The sequence below is a fragment of the Micrasema longulum genome, unplaced genomic scaffold (assembly GCF_059751315.1).
Source record: "Micrasema longulum isolate JH-2025_06_02 unplaced genomic scaffold, ASM5975131v1 h1tg001650l, whole genome shotgun sequence".
NCBI classification, from domain to species: Eukaryota; Metazoa; Arthropoda; class Insecta; order Trichoptera; family Brachycentridae; genus Micrasema; species Micrasema longulum.
The window spans coordinates 563,991-582,821 of NW_028278829.1; the positions used below are offsets into that span (position 1 = coordinate 563,991).

The 18,831-nt window shown below is 32.6% G+C and overlaps 1 protein-coding gene across 1 annotated transcript; it reads right to left on the bottom strand.

Moving 5' to 3' along the window:
• Positions 1–5,308: 5,308 nt before the first annotated feature.
• On the bottom strand, positions 5,309–18,490 carry Gint3 (GDI interacting protein 3). The gene is made up of 9 exons (XM_088237131.1): positions 18,350–18,490; positions 15,830–16,208; positions 12,644–12,780; positions 10,502–10,643; positions 9,731–9,825; positions 9,068–9,221; positions 8,305–8,462; positions 7,623–7,752; positions 5,309–6,036 (listed from the first exon to the last, which is right to left on the bottom strand). The coding sequence occupies exons 2-9, from the start codon at positions 16,091–16,093 to the stop codon at positions 5,761–5,763; spliced, it is 1,356 nt and encodes a 451-aa protein (XP_088093257.1). The 5' UTR covers positions 16,094–16,208; positions 18,350–18,490; the 3' UTR covers positions 5,309–5,760.
• Between the last annotated feature and the right edge of the window lie 341 nt (positions 18,491–18,831).

Consider the following 18,831-nt stretch of genomic DNA (forward strand, 5'->3'; position numbering starts at 1 on the left):
AATCTGTTGAGAGTTTTAATTGAGATATGTAAAAAGTTACTATTCAATGTAACTGCTAATTTATATCACTTGTACTACTTTATAATCTTATGTAAAATGAAGGGTTTACGACATTTATATTATGCAAGTATTATGATGATCTTAGAAATTATTATAAGCTTTTTGACAATGAATTTGAGGTTTATAAGAATGAGTGAAGAATCATTAAATGTTATATTGTCATTAATATTATCATTAAAAATTCAAATTTCAAATGACAGTCACCAATTAACATTGATTTCAAAATCAAAAATAGTTATGATTTGTATATCTAAAATAGAATATTTATATCGCAACCATCTTTGCAATCTAGTATATATAAAAATAAAAAAATACTTATGACGGACTCAACAGATATTCCGGGCAACTTACATTACGAACATAACAATATAATTATTGATGAAATTAACCAACTGAATAAATGGGACTGGAACAAATATAACTTAAAGATTGTTCACCAAAATATAAGAAGTATGTCGAATTTGGATATCTTTCTGATTTTTCTAAACAACCTCTCATGTGAATTTGATATTATTATTTTATCTGAATGCTGGTTGGATCTACACTACTTACCCAGAAACATAAACAAATACAGCGAATATCACACAAAAAAATATATAAACAAATGTTCTGGCGTAGTCGTGTATGTCAAATTAGGATTACATGTTAATGTAGAAGAAATTGTATTAATGCAAGCAGATTGTTTAAAGGTTACCATAGATCAAAATTTTTCATTGTTGGCTATTTACAGGTCACCATCTTTTCAAAACATTGATCCATTTCTAGACTCCCTCGATGTTATCTTAAAGGATATGAATAATACAAGAAGTCAGGTCGTTATTGGAGATACCAATATCAATACCATACTTAATAAACACAGTCAAGCTAACGATTATGAATGCTTCCTTGCGGAACATGGATTGAATCTAACCTTAGACTCCCCCACAAGGGAGCGAGGTGAGAGCAAATCATGTATTGACCATATTATTACCAAACACATTTCAAACTTCGATACTTTTATTATTCACTCTGATATAACAGATCACCACTCTATTGCGATTTGTATCAAATCTATAAATCTTCCAACTAGAGAAAAGATATCTTGCATATCGACATTGAATTACTCTAGTTTTCTTAATGATTTTCAAAGAGAACAATGGGAAAACGTTTACACGGAGACAGATGTTGATAAAGCAATGGATGTGTTTGCTCAAACCTTTAACCACTACATTTGTAAACATACCGCTCTCAAGTTTGTTCCACATAAGAAACTAAAATTAACTCCTTGGATCACCCATGCTCTTGTCAAATCTATTCACAAACGTAATGTACTACACCAAAAAGCTAAAAAACATCCACATGATATTACCGTACAACAAGAATATAAAAACTATAGAAATAATTGTAAAAAATATATAAGATTAGCCAAAGAAAAATACTATAGACAACTCATCTACGATAACAATAATTTTAATCCAAGTCATGTGTGGAAAATAGCTAAAGAGATTACTAAAACAACAAAGAACAAAACATCATTTTTACACAAAATTGATCTAGATAATAAAACAACAACTTCAGATACCCAAATAATATCTAATTATGCAAACAAATATTTTACTTCCGTTGGTGAATCCTTATCTGAAAAGATTCTGAAAGAAACAAAATCTAACGAAGATACTCTTTTTAATAATATACCTTCTACTTCACCACTACAAAAACTAGATTCTATTAAAACAACGACTGATGAAATAATAAAAACCATTGACTGCCTAAAACAGAGTAAATCTATGGGCCCAGATAAAATCACATCCAAATTAATAAAATTGTTAAAACATGATGTAGCAAAACCACTAACATATATTTTTAATCTTAGTTTTGAATGTGGAGTATTTCCTAAACACCTAAAGGAGTCAATTGTGATACCTTTGTATAAAAATGGTGAGAAAAATCTAATTCAAAACTACAGACCTATCTCTTTACTAAACACAATCTCTAAAATAATTGAAAAAATTGCCAAAGCTAGACTAAGCTCTTTCATTGAAAATAATAACCTTCTCTCTGATAATCAATATGGTTTTAGAAAGGGCATGGGTACGGAAAACGCGATAGCAAACCTAACCCAAGAAATTACTAAACATCTCGATGGTGGTAAAAAATGTATGGCAATATTTTTGGACTTAGCTAAGGCTTTCGATACGATTTCCTTCAAAATTCTCTTAAAGAGACTAGAAAATTTGGGTATAGCAGGAAACCTACACAATTGGTTTGAAAGCTATTTGACCAATAGAGTCCAAAGAGTTAGGGTGAACGACACTATAAGCTGCCCTGCTAATCTTAATTTTGGAGTTCCTCAGGGTAGCACATTGGGACCACTACTGTTCTTGGTATATATTGATGATCTCTGTACGAGAGAGTCTTTGGGCAAGTTGTTTTCCTTTGCTGATGATACAGCTATTGTTTACAATGCCTCAAATTGGTTCGAGCTCCATAAAAAAGCAAGTACTGATCTGACAAGGATTAAAAAATGGTTGAATAACAATTTGCTTACTTTGAATTCAGAAAAAACAAAATATATTTGCTTTAGCATAACTTTGGCAGGGCAACCACGTGCCAATTACGATTTACAGCTGCACCAATGCCACGGTGAATTAAACTGTAATTGTGTACAGTTGGAATCGGTCACAAACATCAAATACCTAGGTATTAAAATTGATAGGTTTCTAAGGTGGAATTTTCAAATTGAAACGATTTCATATAAGATTAAACGCTTGATACATTTTTTTCTACCTCTAAGGAATATACTTAGACCCAGAGACTTAAAATCCTTCTACTTTGCACTGGCAAACTCTATCATGACGTACGGTGTAATTGCTTGGGGTAGCTGTACCAAGACAGAGTTGGACCCAGCAGCAAAAGCACAGAAGTCATTGATAAGAACCATTCTAAAAAAGCCTTTTAGATATCAGAGTGATTCTTTATTCAAGGAGTTTGCAGTGCTTGATATAAGACAGCAATATTTACTGAGAGCAGTGGTGGTCACTCACATTAACAGAGATATACATCCATCAGTTGCCTATCAATATGAGACTCGGAGTTCCAGTAACGATCTGATTTCTCGACAAATAGTTAGAACTTCCTTGGCACAGAGACAATACTCCTACATAGGACAAAAGCTTTATAATATAATGCCAGAGTCATGGAAATGTTGCAAGAACCACAAGCTAAAGAGGTTGCTGACTACTTTCCTTGGAGAAATTGGTCGCAGGGAGTCTGAGGGGTTAATGGCGGCTGTTAGATGGCCAACACATGTTTTAATTTAAATTGTTAATATATATTTTTAGTTTTTTGCTGATTTAATTTTTTTGCTGATTTAACTTTTAAGATCCTCATGACTTTTTAACTTGTTTTAACTATGTATTTATTTATTTTAAATTTTTATCACATCTTTTACTTTATTCTTTAATATGCTGTTTTTTTTTTTTTCTTTCTTTAAATACGCTTTTTGCTATACAACATACATTCATTTTTTTATTATGACTTTAAATATGTTTCTTACTATGTATTCTGTTTTTATGTTTTTACTGCATTTATTACTTTGTTTTAATAATTTATTTTTTTTGCTACGTTTTTTTTTACTACATTTTTTACTATGTTTTTACTACATTTTTACTATGTTTTTACTACAATTTTACTATGTTTTTACTATGTTTTTACTACAATTTTACTATGTTTTTACTACATTTTTACCATGTTTTTACTCCATTTTTTACTTTGTTTTTCACTTTGTCCTGTATCTTTATAACTGTTTCTATAAATTGATTACTGTTTTTTATATTTTTTTTGACTGTTTTAGAACGGGGTAAATAGCCCTAGTTAAACAGTCAAAGCAACTTTACATAAATTATAATTTTGTGTATGTAATATAATGATAATAAATAAATAAAATAAATAAAAAAAACCTTTCTCTGGTATAAAGAGTAACGCTTATAACGAGCTAATTCAAGTGGTCCCATCTTCCTCGTAATAACGAAGTTCGACTGTATAACATAAATAATAAAGTATAACATACAATTGTTATATATAAAAGTAGCAATGCAACAAGGATCGGCTACAGGTTTCCAGTTATGGGTTTTTCACCATTTTTAGTTAACTAACTCCATCTGTACTAAACTTGCGTGATAACTTTTAGAATTCCCTAGATATCTGAATGTAAAGATTATATTTATTAATTTAGAACATTTATATATGGGGTATTAGCGTTTTAATCATAAAATAATAATTTATATAACCAAAATCATTTTTAAAGAATTGAACTTGTCATCACTGGAAGCTCTAGTCACAAATTTCACCCCACCCTGGTTAAAGCTTTCTCTCTAACAGAGTGGTTTAAAACTGGAATAATTTGCCATAGACAGTTGATTTGCTGCACTATGGTCATCAAATTAAAAAAATGTTCATGACACTTACAAATGAAGATCGCTACTGCTGGTAAAAAGTGTAGAAGATATAGGCACCAGCAAAAGATGCAAAAATAAGATCCAATGACATAATTAAATAGACACGTTACAAATGTAAAGTCTTTTAAAGGGCTGTTAAATTTGTGGATAATACCTTCCTTAACTTCATTTGCTAACAGACTTACATTGGGATTGGACGTGACGCTACGCATAAGACTGCCATCATGTCTGAGAAGAAATTGCTTTAATTACACTGGAACTATGAAGAACAGAACCGCTAATTTAATTTAATTTGCTTAAACGATCAAATTAATTGAATAAGTAGATAAACAATTTGTTACATCAACAATGTTTTGAGTATGTCCAAATGCTTGCAGACTGGCCGGATTTCTCCCTAGGGAGTTATTCATATTTAAATTTGTTGCAACAGAGGGAAAACATTTCCTCTTTTACTCCACTGAAGTTAACAGATGGAAGAGTTGAGGAAATGTGGATGTTCAAACATAGGCAGAATGGTAAATGTTACAGTGTGTGAAGTGGCCACTTAAATCAGCCAGTGATGGGTCATAAGCCCCGTAAATACCTAGACTTCCATATTCCCTTCTTAAAAATGTTTTCCCTCTCTGTTGCGACAAACTTTAATTTGTTATATTTTCAACTACATATCTACATTTTTCATAATCGTAGATTAGATTTTAAAGCACTTAAATAAAATAACACTGACAGTTAATGAGTTACGCAGAAATATGAACTAAGGAAATATGTATATCTCTTTTTTTAGAAAATGTTGGATGCATATTTAAAAAAAAAAAAAAAAGAAATATTTGTGTTCTTATGATTTACCCAAATATTTCATTTTGAGGGCCATTTTCAACGAGTTGTAAATGGCTCACTATTAGAAAATGGGAATCAAGTTGGGGTAGAGTGGGATTCGAACCACAGACCTTTGGTCCGTGAGTCCGAGACACTAGCACAGGACCACAACCCAATTCAATATTGTATCTCTTTATTTCAAATTGTTGAAGACAATGATATTTTTTTTTTTTTTTTTTTTTTAAATTGACTATTAAGGGAACAAGGTGTCTATTTAATATATGTCAGTGATCCAATAATGATATTATGTAATGTAATTTTCGTTCAAATGACAAAGTTTCTTTTAACAACAGTATATGTACATAATCAATGTGGCTTAAATTCTTATTTGACTCAACTAACAAACAGTATACTCAATGTTTTGCATCCCTAGTTTTGAACTATTATTTTTTTACATTTGTTGAACTAGTACCATTACTTCTGGTTTAAGGTAAACATCCTTTTGCTCTGATTTTGCAATATCTTCAGCAACTGATTGATCCCAAGAAAAATTCAAAATGGTTGCGGGAACTAGGCGGAAGTCGATCAAATTCTTGTCACTCTCTTCTTCGGAAGAAAGTCTGAATCCTGTTGCGGAATTGAGAACAAACGGAAGTCCCTCGTGCTCCAAATTTTCCTTCACGAATTTGAATATCTCCGACACTTTATCGTAAATTGAAAATGTGCCCTGTTGAAAATATAATTATAAAACATAAATAGTTATTGATAGATGATTGGACTTCCCCGGGTGATATTCCGGATCTTCTCTACCCCCTAGAGAGTTATTAATTTGAAGATTTTTGTTTTTTTAATGTGACACTTTGCTTCATATAATGGCCAAACTGACGACTAAAAGTCAAATGGTGTATAAAACTGCTTCGGTTTGGTCAATTCAAGCTAATAAGTGTTTTGGGTAATGCTTGAAGTCGTAATAATGTTCTAAATTAAAAATCATCACGTTTGATTTCACGTGTTCATATTTTTTGACGTTTAATCCACTGGCGGCTCCTGACCGAAAACATTGGCAGTGCATTTTTTTTACATTTTGTCAACTTGTATATTCAGTTCAATAATATTATAATAATATGATAGGTCTGACGTGATAAACGAGCAATAGTATGACAGCCCACGCATCGGACCCAGAAACGCCAAATGCGCAACATCATACGCACGTTATAGTTAACTAAATTCGTACTAATATCATGTCATTACGCATGTTCAAAGTGACATTACAAACAAACTTCAAATCTGCACATGCATTGGCAATGCCCGGAATATGTATATTACCTTCTCTCTCTAACGCACAATTCATCGGCATGAAGCATTGTCTGTCTCGCTCAAATGACGATTTTAGGAGATATGATATATTTATTACAAATTCAGGGTAAAAGATTGTGCAAAATAGAATTTGCACTGGGACGATTGCGCATGCGTAGACAAGATGAAAAAATCGTCCGCTAGAGTCGATTTCGCTAGATCTTTTGGCGCTAGTATTGAATATTATGATGTTTACGTGTATAATATTTGCAACGAATCCCTGTTTCTTTCTACCTACTTATAACATATTTTTACTATCAATAAAACTACTAATTTATTTACACAAATTTTTACTTGGAAGTGCACTGCACTTAATGCACATACTAAGGAACAGCCTCTAGTAACTGGCTATAGTAAAAATTAGCCGCATTGAAAAAATAAATATTCCCAAATTGACCACTCTCTAGGGGATTGAGAAGATTCATAATTGAACGTAGTTATGCAGAAAGCAGCCAGTCCACAATTTTGGAAAAATTAAATATTGGTGTTATCTGGTGCAGTAAGGTCAATTCTATGTTCTGCTAATAACAGCCAGACCGCTTTCATACAAAAAAACTCTATTAATCGCCTTCTGAAAATAGTATCGATCACAAAAACGGCATTTCTCAATTTGCAGCAAAACACCCAAAAGACTTGAAAAATCTTACGTCACTTTAAAAATCATTGAAACTGGTGAAATACATAATTTGATTCTTGTGTGAAATATAAAAAAAAAACTAATGTATTAATTGTTTATCATTTGTCTAAGTCAAAAACGTCCCAAATGTTGCGTAGATTTGATAATTCACTCTTCATAAAAGTGCTATTATCTCAGTTTCACCTTTCAGTGGCTGGCTGCTTTCTACATAATTACATTCAATTGCACCCCTGGCCTGTTTTGTAGTGCAAAAAAAATTGTTGGGTCACAAGTGGAATTTATAAATGTTATAAAATAAAATAATATAACAAAATACACACCTGCAAAAATATGCCATCGGGAAAATGTATTCTAATTAGAGCATACTTGTATTTTCTTATTTCTCTTAATTCATCTTTTTCTCTCATAGCTTTGGTTCGTAGCATCGTGTTTTTGTCTGCTAATTCCGCTCTGAAATAGAAAGCACAATTTTTAGGATTTATAAGGATTTGGTTGCGGAGCGTTTTTTCAGTAATGGACCTTAAGACCTTCATTCCAGCAGTTCTGAGTAGCCCTTTGGAATGAATAGCGTCAACCCGCGCTTCTGCAACCAACGTCATGATGGGTCTCACACATGTCTTGTATATTCTGACCTTTCTATGGATATTAATATCCCTATTTCTCCATATTACATTCCGTATACGCATAATACACACAGGATGTTAACTTTTAATGACTAAATCGGATGACAAACATAGTGCAACGCTGTGGTGTGCATTGTGCTTCATTCCATCCGAGAGACGTCGAGAACACGACCTATAAAAGGACCACGGGGTGTGGTAACACCGGTCATTCAATTCAATTCAGCTATTGCCGTTACTCACGCGCTACATAACCATGTTCTGTATTTTATTAAACGTGAAATAAATACGCGTTGAGCATCAAGCTCGATTCTTCAGTCTATGTTTGACTGGTGTAGAAGAGCTTCACCCCCAATATCCAACAAAATCCTACAATACTAACTTGAGCTGATGTTCCCTCTTAATCTCCTCAGGTGAAATGGAATAGAAAGCTTGTGGAAGGTCCATTCTCTGAGCAGCTTGGGATGGAAGTAATACTTGAAGATTTCTGTCCAACTCTAGCTGAATTGGTTCGGCTGTTTTAAGGGCATCTAAGAGTATCTAAAAATGATTGAATTATTTATAGATTATCATAATTTCGATATAAAATATACAGTTTTCACCATGTTAAAGCAATCAGTTATTACATTTGCCCCTTATCTACTAAGGCTCGATGATTTCATTTAATATACACTGGAACCTTTTTTAACACTATTTTTTTTATACGGTTTTGAAATAACACAGTAAAAAAATTAAATAAAGTAATAATTTTGAACATTCATTTAATCATGCAGTATATGAGGAAATTTTTTAGTGTGTTTTTTTTTCACAAGGTTTTTCTACACGGTACTAGGAGGAACGTATCCCCTGTGGAAAAATAGGTTCGGGTGTATGGAAATTTAATTTGGATACCAAGAAATACCAAAATTAAAAAGTACATATTTTCAGGCATCGTCTAGTAGGTGAATAATTCAGCCAGTTAAATCTTGCCCACATCAATAAAGGTTTCTTCAACTTCACAAAAGTCAACAGAAGGAAGAATCGAAGAAATATTGATGTTTTATGTAGTATTGTGGACTCACGGGCCAAAGGTCCGAGGTGAATATGTTAAAATAGACCTAAAAAAACAATGAAAACATTTACATATTAAAATAAACTGGACTAACGGTCAAACTCTCAATGGATTCTACGTTTTCTATATGGAAAACTAGGAAACTTTCTTCAGTTCCGGCATCATTGGTAATTACTTGTTCTCTAAATCCTGCTGCATTCAATACTTCCATAGCTCCTTCTAACGGCTGAACCTTTTCAGAAAATACCCTGAAATAAAAGAAAAATTTAAACTATGTTTTTTTTAAAGTTCATGGAAGAGTTATTATTATTCTTTGAATACACATAGAAACAAAAGAATTATTATTCTCTCAGTCATGTTGCTCTAAAAGCACTAAGCTTAGTCGAGATCATTTCTTAATCCTAGAATGCCTTCAGGCGTTTAATTACGTCGGTGAGTGTAAGTATAACATTGATTTGTACCTGAACACATAAACATCTCTTGGCTTGACTGAAAAAACGGGAAGGAGAAAAGAAACAGTGCGGTTTTGTGAAACATGTTCACGGAACCTGGTCTGCACCAAAAGTGTGTTTTAAAAAATACCACAAGGAGAAAAAAGCGCAATTGTCATAAAATTACAAGACTACATGACAATTTGCAATGTTTTTTTTGTGAATTGATATTTTTTTCTATCATTCTGCAAGAATTTAATTTAGAGCTAGCTTAAACAGTGAGAGACAGAGTTAAATAATTCTAAATTCTGGTTGTTTTTTGTTACCTGTTTGACATCCGAATTTTATGGTATTTTTCTTCATCTGGGTGTGCTACGATGTTTTCCAAATATTTACACAGTGTATCAACACACGCATCAATCTGAAAGAATAGTATTTGATTACTAATTACAAACTTTTTTTTGTACCATACCAAAGAAACATCATATTTTTATTCATTTATTTTTAGTGACCTTGTACAAACATTTATTGGAGACAGAGACACAGTTAGTAGTGACACAATCAGGAACGACCCATGCCTGTGAACTTGCCCTGACTCGCTAGAAAATCCGCGTTGAGTCGGGGCATATTACTCAACAGTGAATGTTGTAGTCTCCAGTATATTATGCACAAGGTGTACGATACGCCTCCATTTCCATGTGAGAGCAGCGTTCAAAAAGGGTCCTGCAAATTCCTTCTATTGATCCGTCTATCTTGTAGGACCTAAGTTATAATGTGCCACCACTTTAGAGACGGCATTTTTCTCTATTGCAATGAACAAAAGCTTTGCAAATTTTTGGTTTAACAACAGACGTGTAACGAGTGGTTTCACACTGCATTTGCGATTCTCGACCTGGAGTACCTACGGCCTATTATTTTGCTGTAAAATATAGCTAACTTCATAATCGATAATCCTAGAATGATTTTCGTCCATATGGGTGGCTCTATAGCAATAGCGCATTATTACTCTGAGTGTAGGAGACGGTCCTCTCGCTCCGTCACCCTCAATCTCTCTGTTACTACCAGCTTTTAGAGACTAAAAAAAAACAATAAATTACCTTTTCTTTATTGGTATTACAAGATTGTATGATGAGACAAGCTGTCAAACCCGGCTCTTCAGATAATTGTTCATAAAGAAATGTTTTAATATTTTTCTTCCATTCTTCTTTGCTGCAAATCTCATTACCAATTATTGGACATCTGAAATGTAAGAAAGTTGATATTAGGCCTAGTTATTCAAGAAAAAACAACTATTCTATTTGAGTTGGTGGAGTCCATAATGAAATATGATGTAAAATCATGGGGTCACTGAACTATTACAAACATCAAAATGATACAGTGTCGACAAAATGATACGTGGGTGATAAGGCCCCTTTGTGGGTGCTGAAGGCTTTCAGGGGGGCGATGGTTGATTTTGAAAAAAAGCAAAAAATTACATTTTCTTGATATTTCATACTAAAATTAACGTGGTTCTTATTCCTACCCTGATTTTATTTGATTCTTAGCCCGTGTGCCGGGCCTGCAGCAATAAAGTACTTACAATATTTTGTCAAACATCGCCGTAAGATTATCGGTGCTTGTTCTTATTTGCTCAGTATGAATTCAGTCACATGATGTAAAGAAGTAATTGTATGTTTATATCTGTCGGTGCGTGCTGTATTTAGGGTTGTCAATACCCTCAGCATTCTATAACTTTGAATCATTTTGAAACAGGTAAATAATAATTATTCAACAATTTATTAGATCATTATTATAATATGTGTATAACGTTGCCAAACGTACGCATTATTCTGTAGATTTGCCAATTTTGGGGAAAATCTACTGATATACCGAATTCGACCCATAATTTATTTTCAAAATCTACTGATTTTCACTTAATGGAGGTTGGCGATGCTGTATGTGTGCTCTTATGTTTAATTTGTTAGAACTACCAAAAGTGACAAGGGCAATGGACAAAAGGGAGTGGCTATTCATCAAAATTCATGATTTAAAAAAAATTATGGCTAATATTGTATGGTATTTTGAATTTAATGTTTCTATTCTTTCCTTTATTATTGAATATTTATGTTTATTTCTTTTTCTCTGTCCGTATAGTTTAGTTATCAGTATTTTATGTTTTTATTTTATTTTTATTTTATTTTTTATTTTATTTTTATAGTATTTAATGAAATAAAAGTAATTATATATTTTTGAAAAAGGTCTCCACTGAAATGCCATATAAATTGGCTTGGTGAGTCATGTAAATGATGTCTCGGTAAATTTTTGTATACATTGTATTTTAAATACATGTATATGTGAATTTTCAATCAACATATTTTCAAAAATAAAATAAACTGGTTTAAATTAAAGAGAAGTCTTACTATAGTATTATCGGGGCAATTACTACAATAGGGAAATATCACATACTACGAATACAGATAAAAATATAATAGAAAAATTCAGAATAATTCTGTAGAGAAGCCCTTTAGCTGTATTGCATTCAGAAGCATTCCAAATTTTTGGTTTGGTTTTTAGTTTAACAATTAACGTGCAACAGACGGTTTCGGATTGCGCTAGCCATTCTCGACCAGTACCAATCCATTGAATTGCTGTAAACTGTAGCTAACTTCTCCTGCAGCAATCAAATCAGCTATACTATCCATCGAATGGCCATCTCCTCAATTCTTCTCTTGTTAATGTGTTTCTCATCTTATTTCTTATTTTTTTAGAATTAATTACATGTTTAGTGTAATAGTTATGATTTTATTTTTTGTTATTTTCTATATCGTTTTATGTACTTTTAACTGTATATTGTAAGAGCCCTCAGGGCGTTGATTAAATAAATAAATAAACTTCATGGTTGATAATCATAGAATGGTTTTTGTCCATAAGGGAGACTATTAGCCAGTGGTGTATTATTACTCTAAGCTAAAAACACATATTTGTACCTTTCTCCATTAATGGTACAAATAAGCTAGTCGGGATTCATTGAAATTATATTATGATGATTTAAATGCATGACTTGTCTATTAGTAGCATTCATGGAGGAGGATAAAAAAATGCTTTCAGCGAGTAACACACAAATGCTGATTTTAACCTCCTGATTTTATTTATTTATACTTTTACATTGTTTGTATTCTTTTTTTTTATACAGAATAATGTAACCTAGTTGTAATTATTCCGCGTGTTATCATCTCCGTTGAGAATCTTGAAAATCTTACTTAAAGTAGACTCCATTAGCTGCTAAATGTGGTGAGGCTTCTAAATGAACCTCTGGGACAGCAGCTGCTGTTAGGGGTTTATTGACTTCCGTTTCTGAAGACTTCTTTTCATTTTCCAATTCACGTTTTACTTGAGCCTAAAATTAAGATTAACAGTAAGTAAGGATGACCTAAAATTAACTTTACTTAAGTACTTATTGAAAGAACTGCATTTTTACTGTCCGTTTATTTCAATGGTATGAAATCATAAAGCCACATGTTCATTGGACCTGAAGCATCAAAAATAACGCAAATACTCGAAGGAGAAAATCACACTACGTATATAGAAGTGGATTGCCAGTCTACCAGACCTAATAGCAGAAGACATGATCAAAATTTATAGCAACGGAGAAGGAAAACATTTGTGAGAAGAGATTTGCTCTATCCACACAAAAATATTGATGATTTTAAAAGGAACAGAGATTTTCATAGGTTCAATACGCGAAATAGATACGCTAGTTGTGCCCTTTACTAGACTGCAAATAATTAATGATTCTTTTGCCTCAAACTGCATACGATTCTATGACAAGTTACCTCTTGAAATTCAGGCTTTGCCAAAAAAAAATTAAAAGATTTTGTCAAGCATAGGCTGTTTGGACAGAGCTACTTTCGATAGAGTCAAAGAATATTTGCAGGACAAGACAGCTTGGCATTAGATTTGTGTTTATTGATTTTAGTTTTTTGATTTTCAATGTGTTGTTGATTTGAATTTATTCATTTGTTAAGTTTAATTGACTAATTGTTAAATTGTATCATATGTATATATATATATATATATATATACAGTTGTAATTTATTAACATTTATAAGTGATTCAATGAATCCTAGGTAAAGAATATACTAAACTAAAGAATATGGAAGTCTAGACATTTGTAGGGCTTATAATCTGTCATTGGCTGGTTTAAGTGGTCACTTTACATACTATGTAACATTTTGCTTGTGTTTAAACATTCACATTTCCTTAACTCTTCAATCTGTTGACTTTTTTTAAGTTGAAGAGATGAAACCTTCATTGACGTGGGTGGGATTCATCTGGCTGAGTTATTTCATCAACTAGGCAACGCCTGAAAATACTAGTCGATCTTTATACTTATTTTTCACCAGTCAGTTAAATCAATAATATTGTTAATATATCCTAAGAGGGAAATTTCCCTCTCTGTGGCAGTAAATTTCAATATTAACAACTCTCTAGGGAGTGACATCCAGCCATGCGTACAAAAATTTGGACATGCTCAAAATATTGTTTATGACATGATCTCTCAAGTTTTGCAATGAATAATCACATGTTCTACTGGTTTGAAATTCAATGATAAATATATTTCTGTCTCAATACAAGCTTATTAGTAAGGCAGGTATTGAAAAAACAAAAAAAACTGTAAACAAATGTGATCAATTAAATTAAGGTATCAAAGAAATAAATAACCAAATACTTGATAAGATACTTGGATGAAGAATAAGTAACAAAATATAATAAGAAATAAAATACTATCATCGACGCATATTAATAGTCATGAGATAAAGGGTTTTAAAAATTATCATAATTTTACAATTCGGAAGTCACAAATATAATAAATTAGGAGAAACAATAACAATGTTAAGAAAAACAGTTGAAAAAAATAACATTAAATACATTTTTATTTAATTAGACATACTAAGTTACAAATATAATATAGAAAACAGAATAGCAAAAAAATATAATAGCAATAAGCACATAAAACATTGCTACAATAAATTTATTCCCATAACAATCTTATACAGTGGTTTCTTCCCTTTGATAAAATCCAGTTATGGATGCATAGCCTTTGTTTTGTAGAACTCAATATGTTCATCTAAGACGTTGAACACTCTTCAGCTACGAGGGCGGATTAATAATGAAGGTACCTAGTGCTAGATGGCAGCACAAACGCAAAAAAGATTTATTTTTCCAAATTACGATCTGTCAAACAGCAGCTGTTAAAATGTCAGCCAAATTCATCGATTAGTTTATTTGTTGTAGTCGTTCGAAGTAAACAACTTTTGTGTTTCTTGAAAAATGGAAAAAAGCGAATTTCGTGCAGTGATTAAACACTATTTTATTTGAAAGGGAAAACGGCGAAAGAGACAAAAGAAAAGCTCGATAAACATTACGGTGAGTCTGCTCCGTCAGATTACATGGTAAAATATTGGATTGCTGAATTTAAACACGGCCGAACAAGCCGAGTTCGAGAGACCACTTCACAGCAGTGTTTGGACATGATAAAGCGTAATCCTGTTGATTTTTGGCATCGATTAATAACTGTTAATGAAACGTGGGTGCACCACTATACACCTGAAACCAAAAATCAATTGAAACAACGGGTGGAAGCTGGTGGAAGTGATCCGAAGAAGGTAAAGGCAGTGAAATCGGCTGGCAAGGTTATGGCCACTGTATTTTGGGATGCACTCGGAATATTGCTCATCGATTATCTTGAAGAAGGATCCACAATAACAGGAAAGTGTTATCGTGCATTATTTGATCAATTGAATGATGCAATCAAGGAAAAACGACCACATTTAAAGAAGAAAAAAGTGCTCTTTCTTCAAGACAATGCACCGGTTCACACAGCATTAGATACGATGCTAAAATTACGTGAAATACACTTCGAATTGGCTGATCATCCACCTTATTGTCCAGATTTAGCTCCTAGTGACATTTTCCTGTTACCAAACTTGAAAAAATGGCTCGCAGGAAAAAGATTCAGCTCAAACGAACAAGTGATTACCGAAACTAACGCGTATTTTGAGAGGTTCCCGAAATCGTATTATTCAGATGGTAAAAAAGTTGGAATATCGTCTTACTAAGTGTGTCGAAGTAAAAGGAGACTATGTTGAGAAATAAATGGTTTTTGAAAAAAAAAAGTTTTTTTCCTACTTAGGTAACTTCATTTTCAATTTGCCCTCATACATACGAAAAGTGTTTCTGAGCAGATGTCATACGGGTTCTCGGAATCAAGTAATTTAGGTTATGTGAAAATCTAATACAGGCATTTTGCTGGTATCTCTTTCCGTAGGCACCTGACCAGAAATTTGTCAATGATTCTTTGATTTACATTTGTCAGATATCGAGCACCTTAAAAAATTGGAAAAATGGCAAATGGAAAATGTATGCATTAAAAATATATTAATTACCCGAATGGCCGATAGGGACGTATTAAATGATGGATTTTCACGTCTCTGCCCTTGGATCCGTAACAGAGCGGCTTCTGCCGCTAATTTACTCTCCTGAGTCAGATTTCGTGGCTTGGTGACAACATTTTCTTTGGAACTACTGGCTGAAGATGACTTTGAAGCCTTAGAAGTAGTATCTTCCGTCAATTTATGACCAGGTCCGGCAAATTTAAACTTGGCATCAGTCTTCTTCTTGGCAAAGAACTTCTTAATTTTTTCCGCCATGACTAACCGGTGAAGATCTCAATACATTAATATGATTAGATTCTAGGAGTATGTTCCTTTGGAAGTTTCAACTTAGATACACTATCCTTTAGTTCTTGTATGGCTTTAGATGTGGCTGAAAAGATGAAAGATTTATTTTTAATTTTAACCAAGAAAGAAATACACTTTTATTGAAGTTTGTATACTAAATGTGGAGTGCCTACTTCAGCAAAGATATTGAACTACTAAAGAAAGTCCAAAGATGTGGTCCTAAAATCCCCAATTAACTGAAAATGATCATGGTAGATTATAAGCTCTGGGAAGGGAGAAAGGTCCATTACGTCCCAATTCAACTGTGTTTTACCACACCCTCCCAGATTCTCAGATATCCCCTCTGAGAACAACATAAAAACTATGTATGGATCAACCAAGTTTCTTCTTCTTCTTAGTTTTTTTGGCTTTTTTGTTCTAGCCAGTGTCAAGTTTAAGATTTCTTATTTAAATATTTACACATGTGTTGGTACTATACATACAAGTTAGTGGGTTAGTATTTAATATTACATACACTTTACATAATATATAACTTATTTACAACTTAATTCCATTTATAACTGCATATTTACATAAAATTTTAAATATCTGTTTATTGGGTGGGGACAAGAGAGTTAAAATATTAGTGGGGAATGGGACGCTGATTTTGGAGAGGTCAGATAGGAACTCAGGATAACAATCATTTATGGGGCATCCAAAGAAAACATGATTCAGATCTTCCTCCTCAAGCTGACATTCGCACATGGTTGAGTCCCGGACATGGATTCTAAACAAATGAGAACTATTGCAACAATGTCAACCAAGTTTCATTCTAAGTTCTGAAAAAAACAAAGAGAACGTGATTGCCGCTCTCCTAATTAAGATAAATAGATGGCAGAGGTATATTTTTGCAGCATTTTTAATGCTCTTGAAAGTGTTAATAATTAAACTTTTAATTATCTAAAATGGGCTGTTTGAAAAAATTCTAAACTAACCTATATGCTATTTTTAATTGAATCAGCATTCACTTCGTAACACTTCATTATAAATTATTATGACTGACCGATAATAATTTCTCGGAATTCGCGAATCATATAATAGACAGTAACCACTCATTTCATAATCACACCCTAAAACTCCTGCACCAAGTAAATAACAAAGGCAGTAATATGAATAATTTAGAAATTATAGAAATTCACAAAAATTTAAATTCTGAAAACAACCTAATTAATAATCACACATTCAACCACCCCTCGCCTTTATTGACTATGTTCCCTTTGCGACCACCCTCACCGCACTCACCCTCTTAGACCCGCATCTGTTAACACTCTCTTAGCCGAGCAATGTCTTCCCACACATTAAATCTTAGACTTACTTATTGCAACTTCCACTCATGTGCTAAATTTTAAGAAATAAATTCGACTTAATGTTCTGTCCATGTTTTCATATCTTTACTTAAGATAACCATCCATTCATATGCCAACACCTTAGATAAGGGAAAAAAAATCCCCCTGCTCTAAGTTTCACTGATTAATCTGTTTATTTTTTGTTTAGATTCGATGACATTGTGAACAATATTCTGTGTTTATTATATTAGTTTTATATCACCCGTCGATGGGAGGAGTGCTCTCCCGAAACTATAGTTGTGTTCTTGTAAAAGAATAAAATTGTGTAACACTGATAACAAAGTTTTATTTTCATAATAAATTAACCTATATGCGTTTATACAATGAGTGTATGTGCGAACATAGGATCATAAAAGGTTTACACCGAAAAACTATATTCATAATATACCTTATAAGACAATTTTCTGGCAAAATAGATTATTAGAAATCACTAAACTATAACATGCGGTATTTAATTATATGCATTGAATTCAAATTGTTCATGTTATTAAACATACAAAATCGATTAAAGTGAAATAAGAAGCAGATATTTAAATTGAGTTTCAAAGCTTCAGGTTAATTTATATAGTTACCTACATTTACTATTGAGTTTATCTACTTAAATGTCAGCATTAATATCCACATAAGTATCACTGTTCATGAATCATCATGAATTTATTATTATTTAAACAAAGGAAAGAACTACGCCGCATATACAGGATGGTACTGCAATGGCATTTTCTACGAATTAACCTTTTATAAATTGTATTACTTTCAAAATTGAGTGAAACGTTGCCATCAGATAAGTAATAAAATAGGTAAGTACACAATTCAAGGCGCATTTAGTGCAAATTTGACTCACCTGGTTTCATAAAACGCTCGGAAATTCGTTTTCCGTAGACTTTCCAACACAAGAAAATAAGAAACAACGTGGATATTTGCATAAACAAAAAGCTTTTCAACAAAATTATCTGAAATTCGTCAAAATAAAACAATTGCGACAGTTGATTGTAAAACGCCGCAGCTGGCTCAGGGATAGCGGTATTGTCTTCTGAACTTATCAACGACAAAGCTGACTCGAACAATTCATACAATAGGGATGAACACTTAGAAATATGACGAACCAATTCACCGTACAACGTCGTGTTAAATATTGAATCAATCGACAAGGCTGTCATTACACAAAATTAAACACGAGTTGCAAGACTTGACGAATGACATTTACAAAATTCGGTTTCCGACTTGCCGAAAAACTTCGCATAATACCACAGACCACAGACTAAAGACTAAAGATTTCGTTGTCCCAGTTCCATACGGAAACAAGTCCGAAATGGTTATATTTGA

Excerpts from the sequence above, each read along its gene's own strand:
- Gint3 (XM_088237131.1), bottom strand. The coding sequence starts at position 16,093 with ATGGCGGAAAAAATTAAGAAGTTCTTTGCCAAGAAGAAGACTGATGCC. Across the intron at positions 9,826-10,501 it reads GTAATACCAATAAAGAAAAG|ATTGATGCGTGTGTTGATAC; the intron begins GTAATTTATTGT and ends CTATTCTTTCAG. Across the intron at positions 9,222-9,730 it reads AAAATTCGGATGTCAAACAG|GGTATTTTCTGAAAAGGTTC; the intron begins GTAACAAAAAAC and ends CTTTTATTTCAG.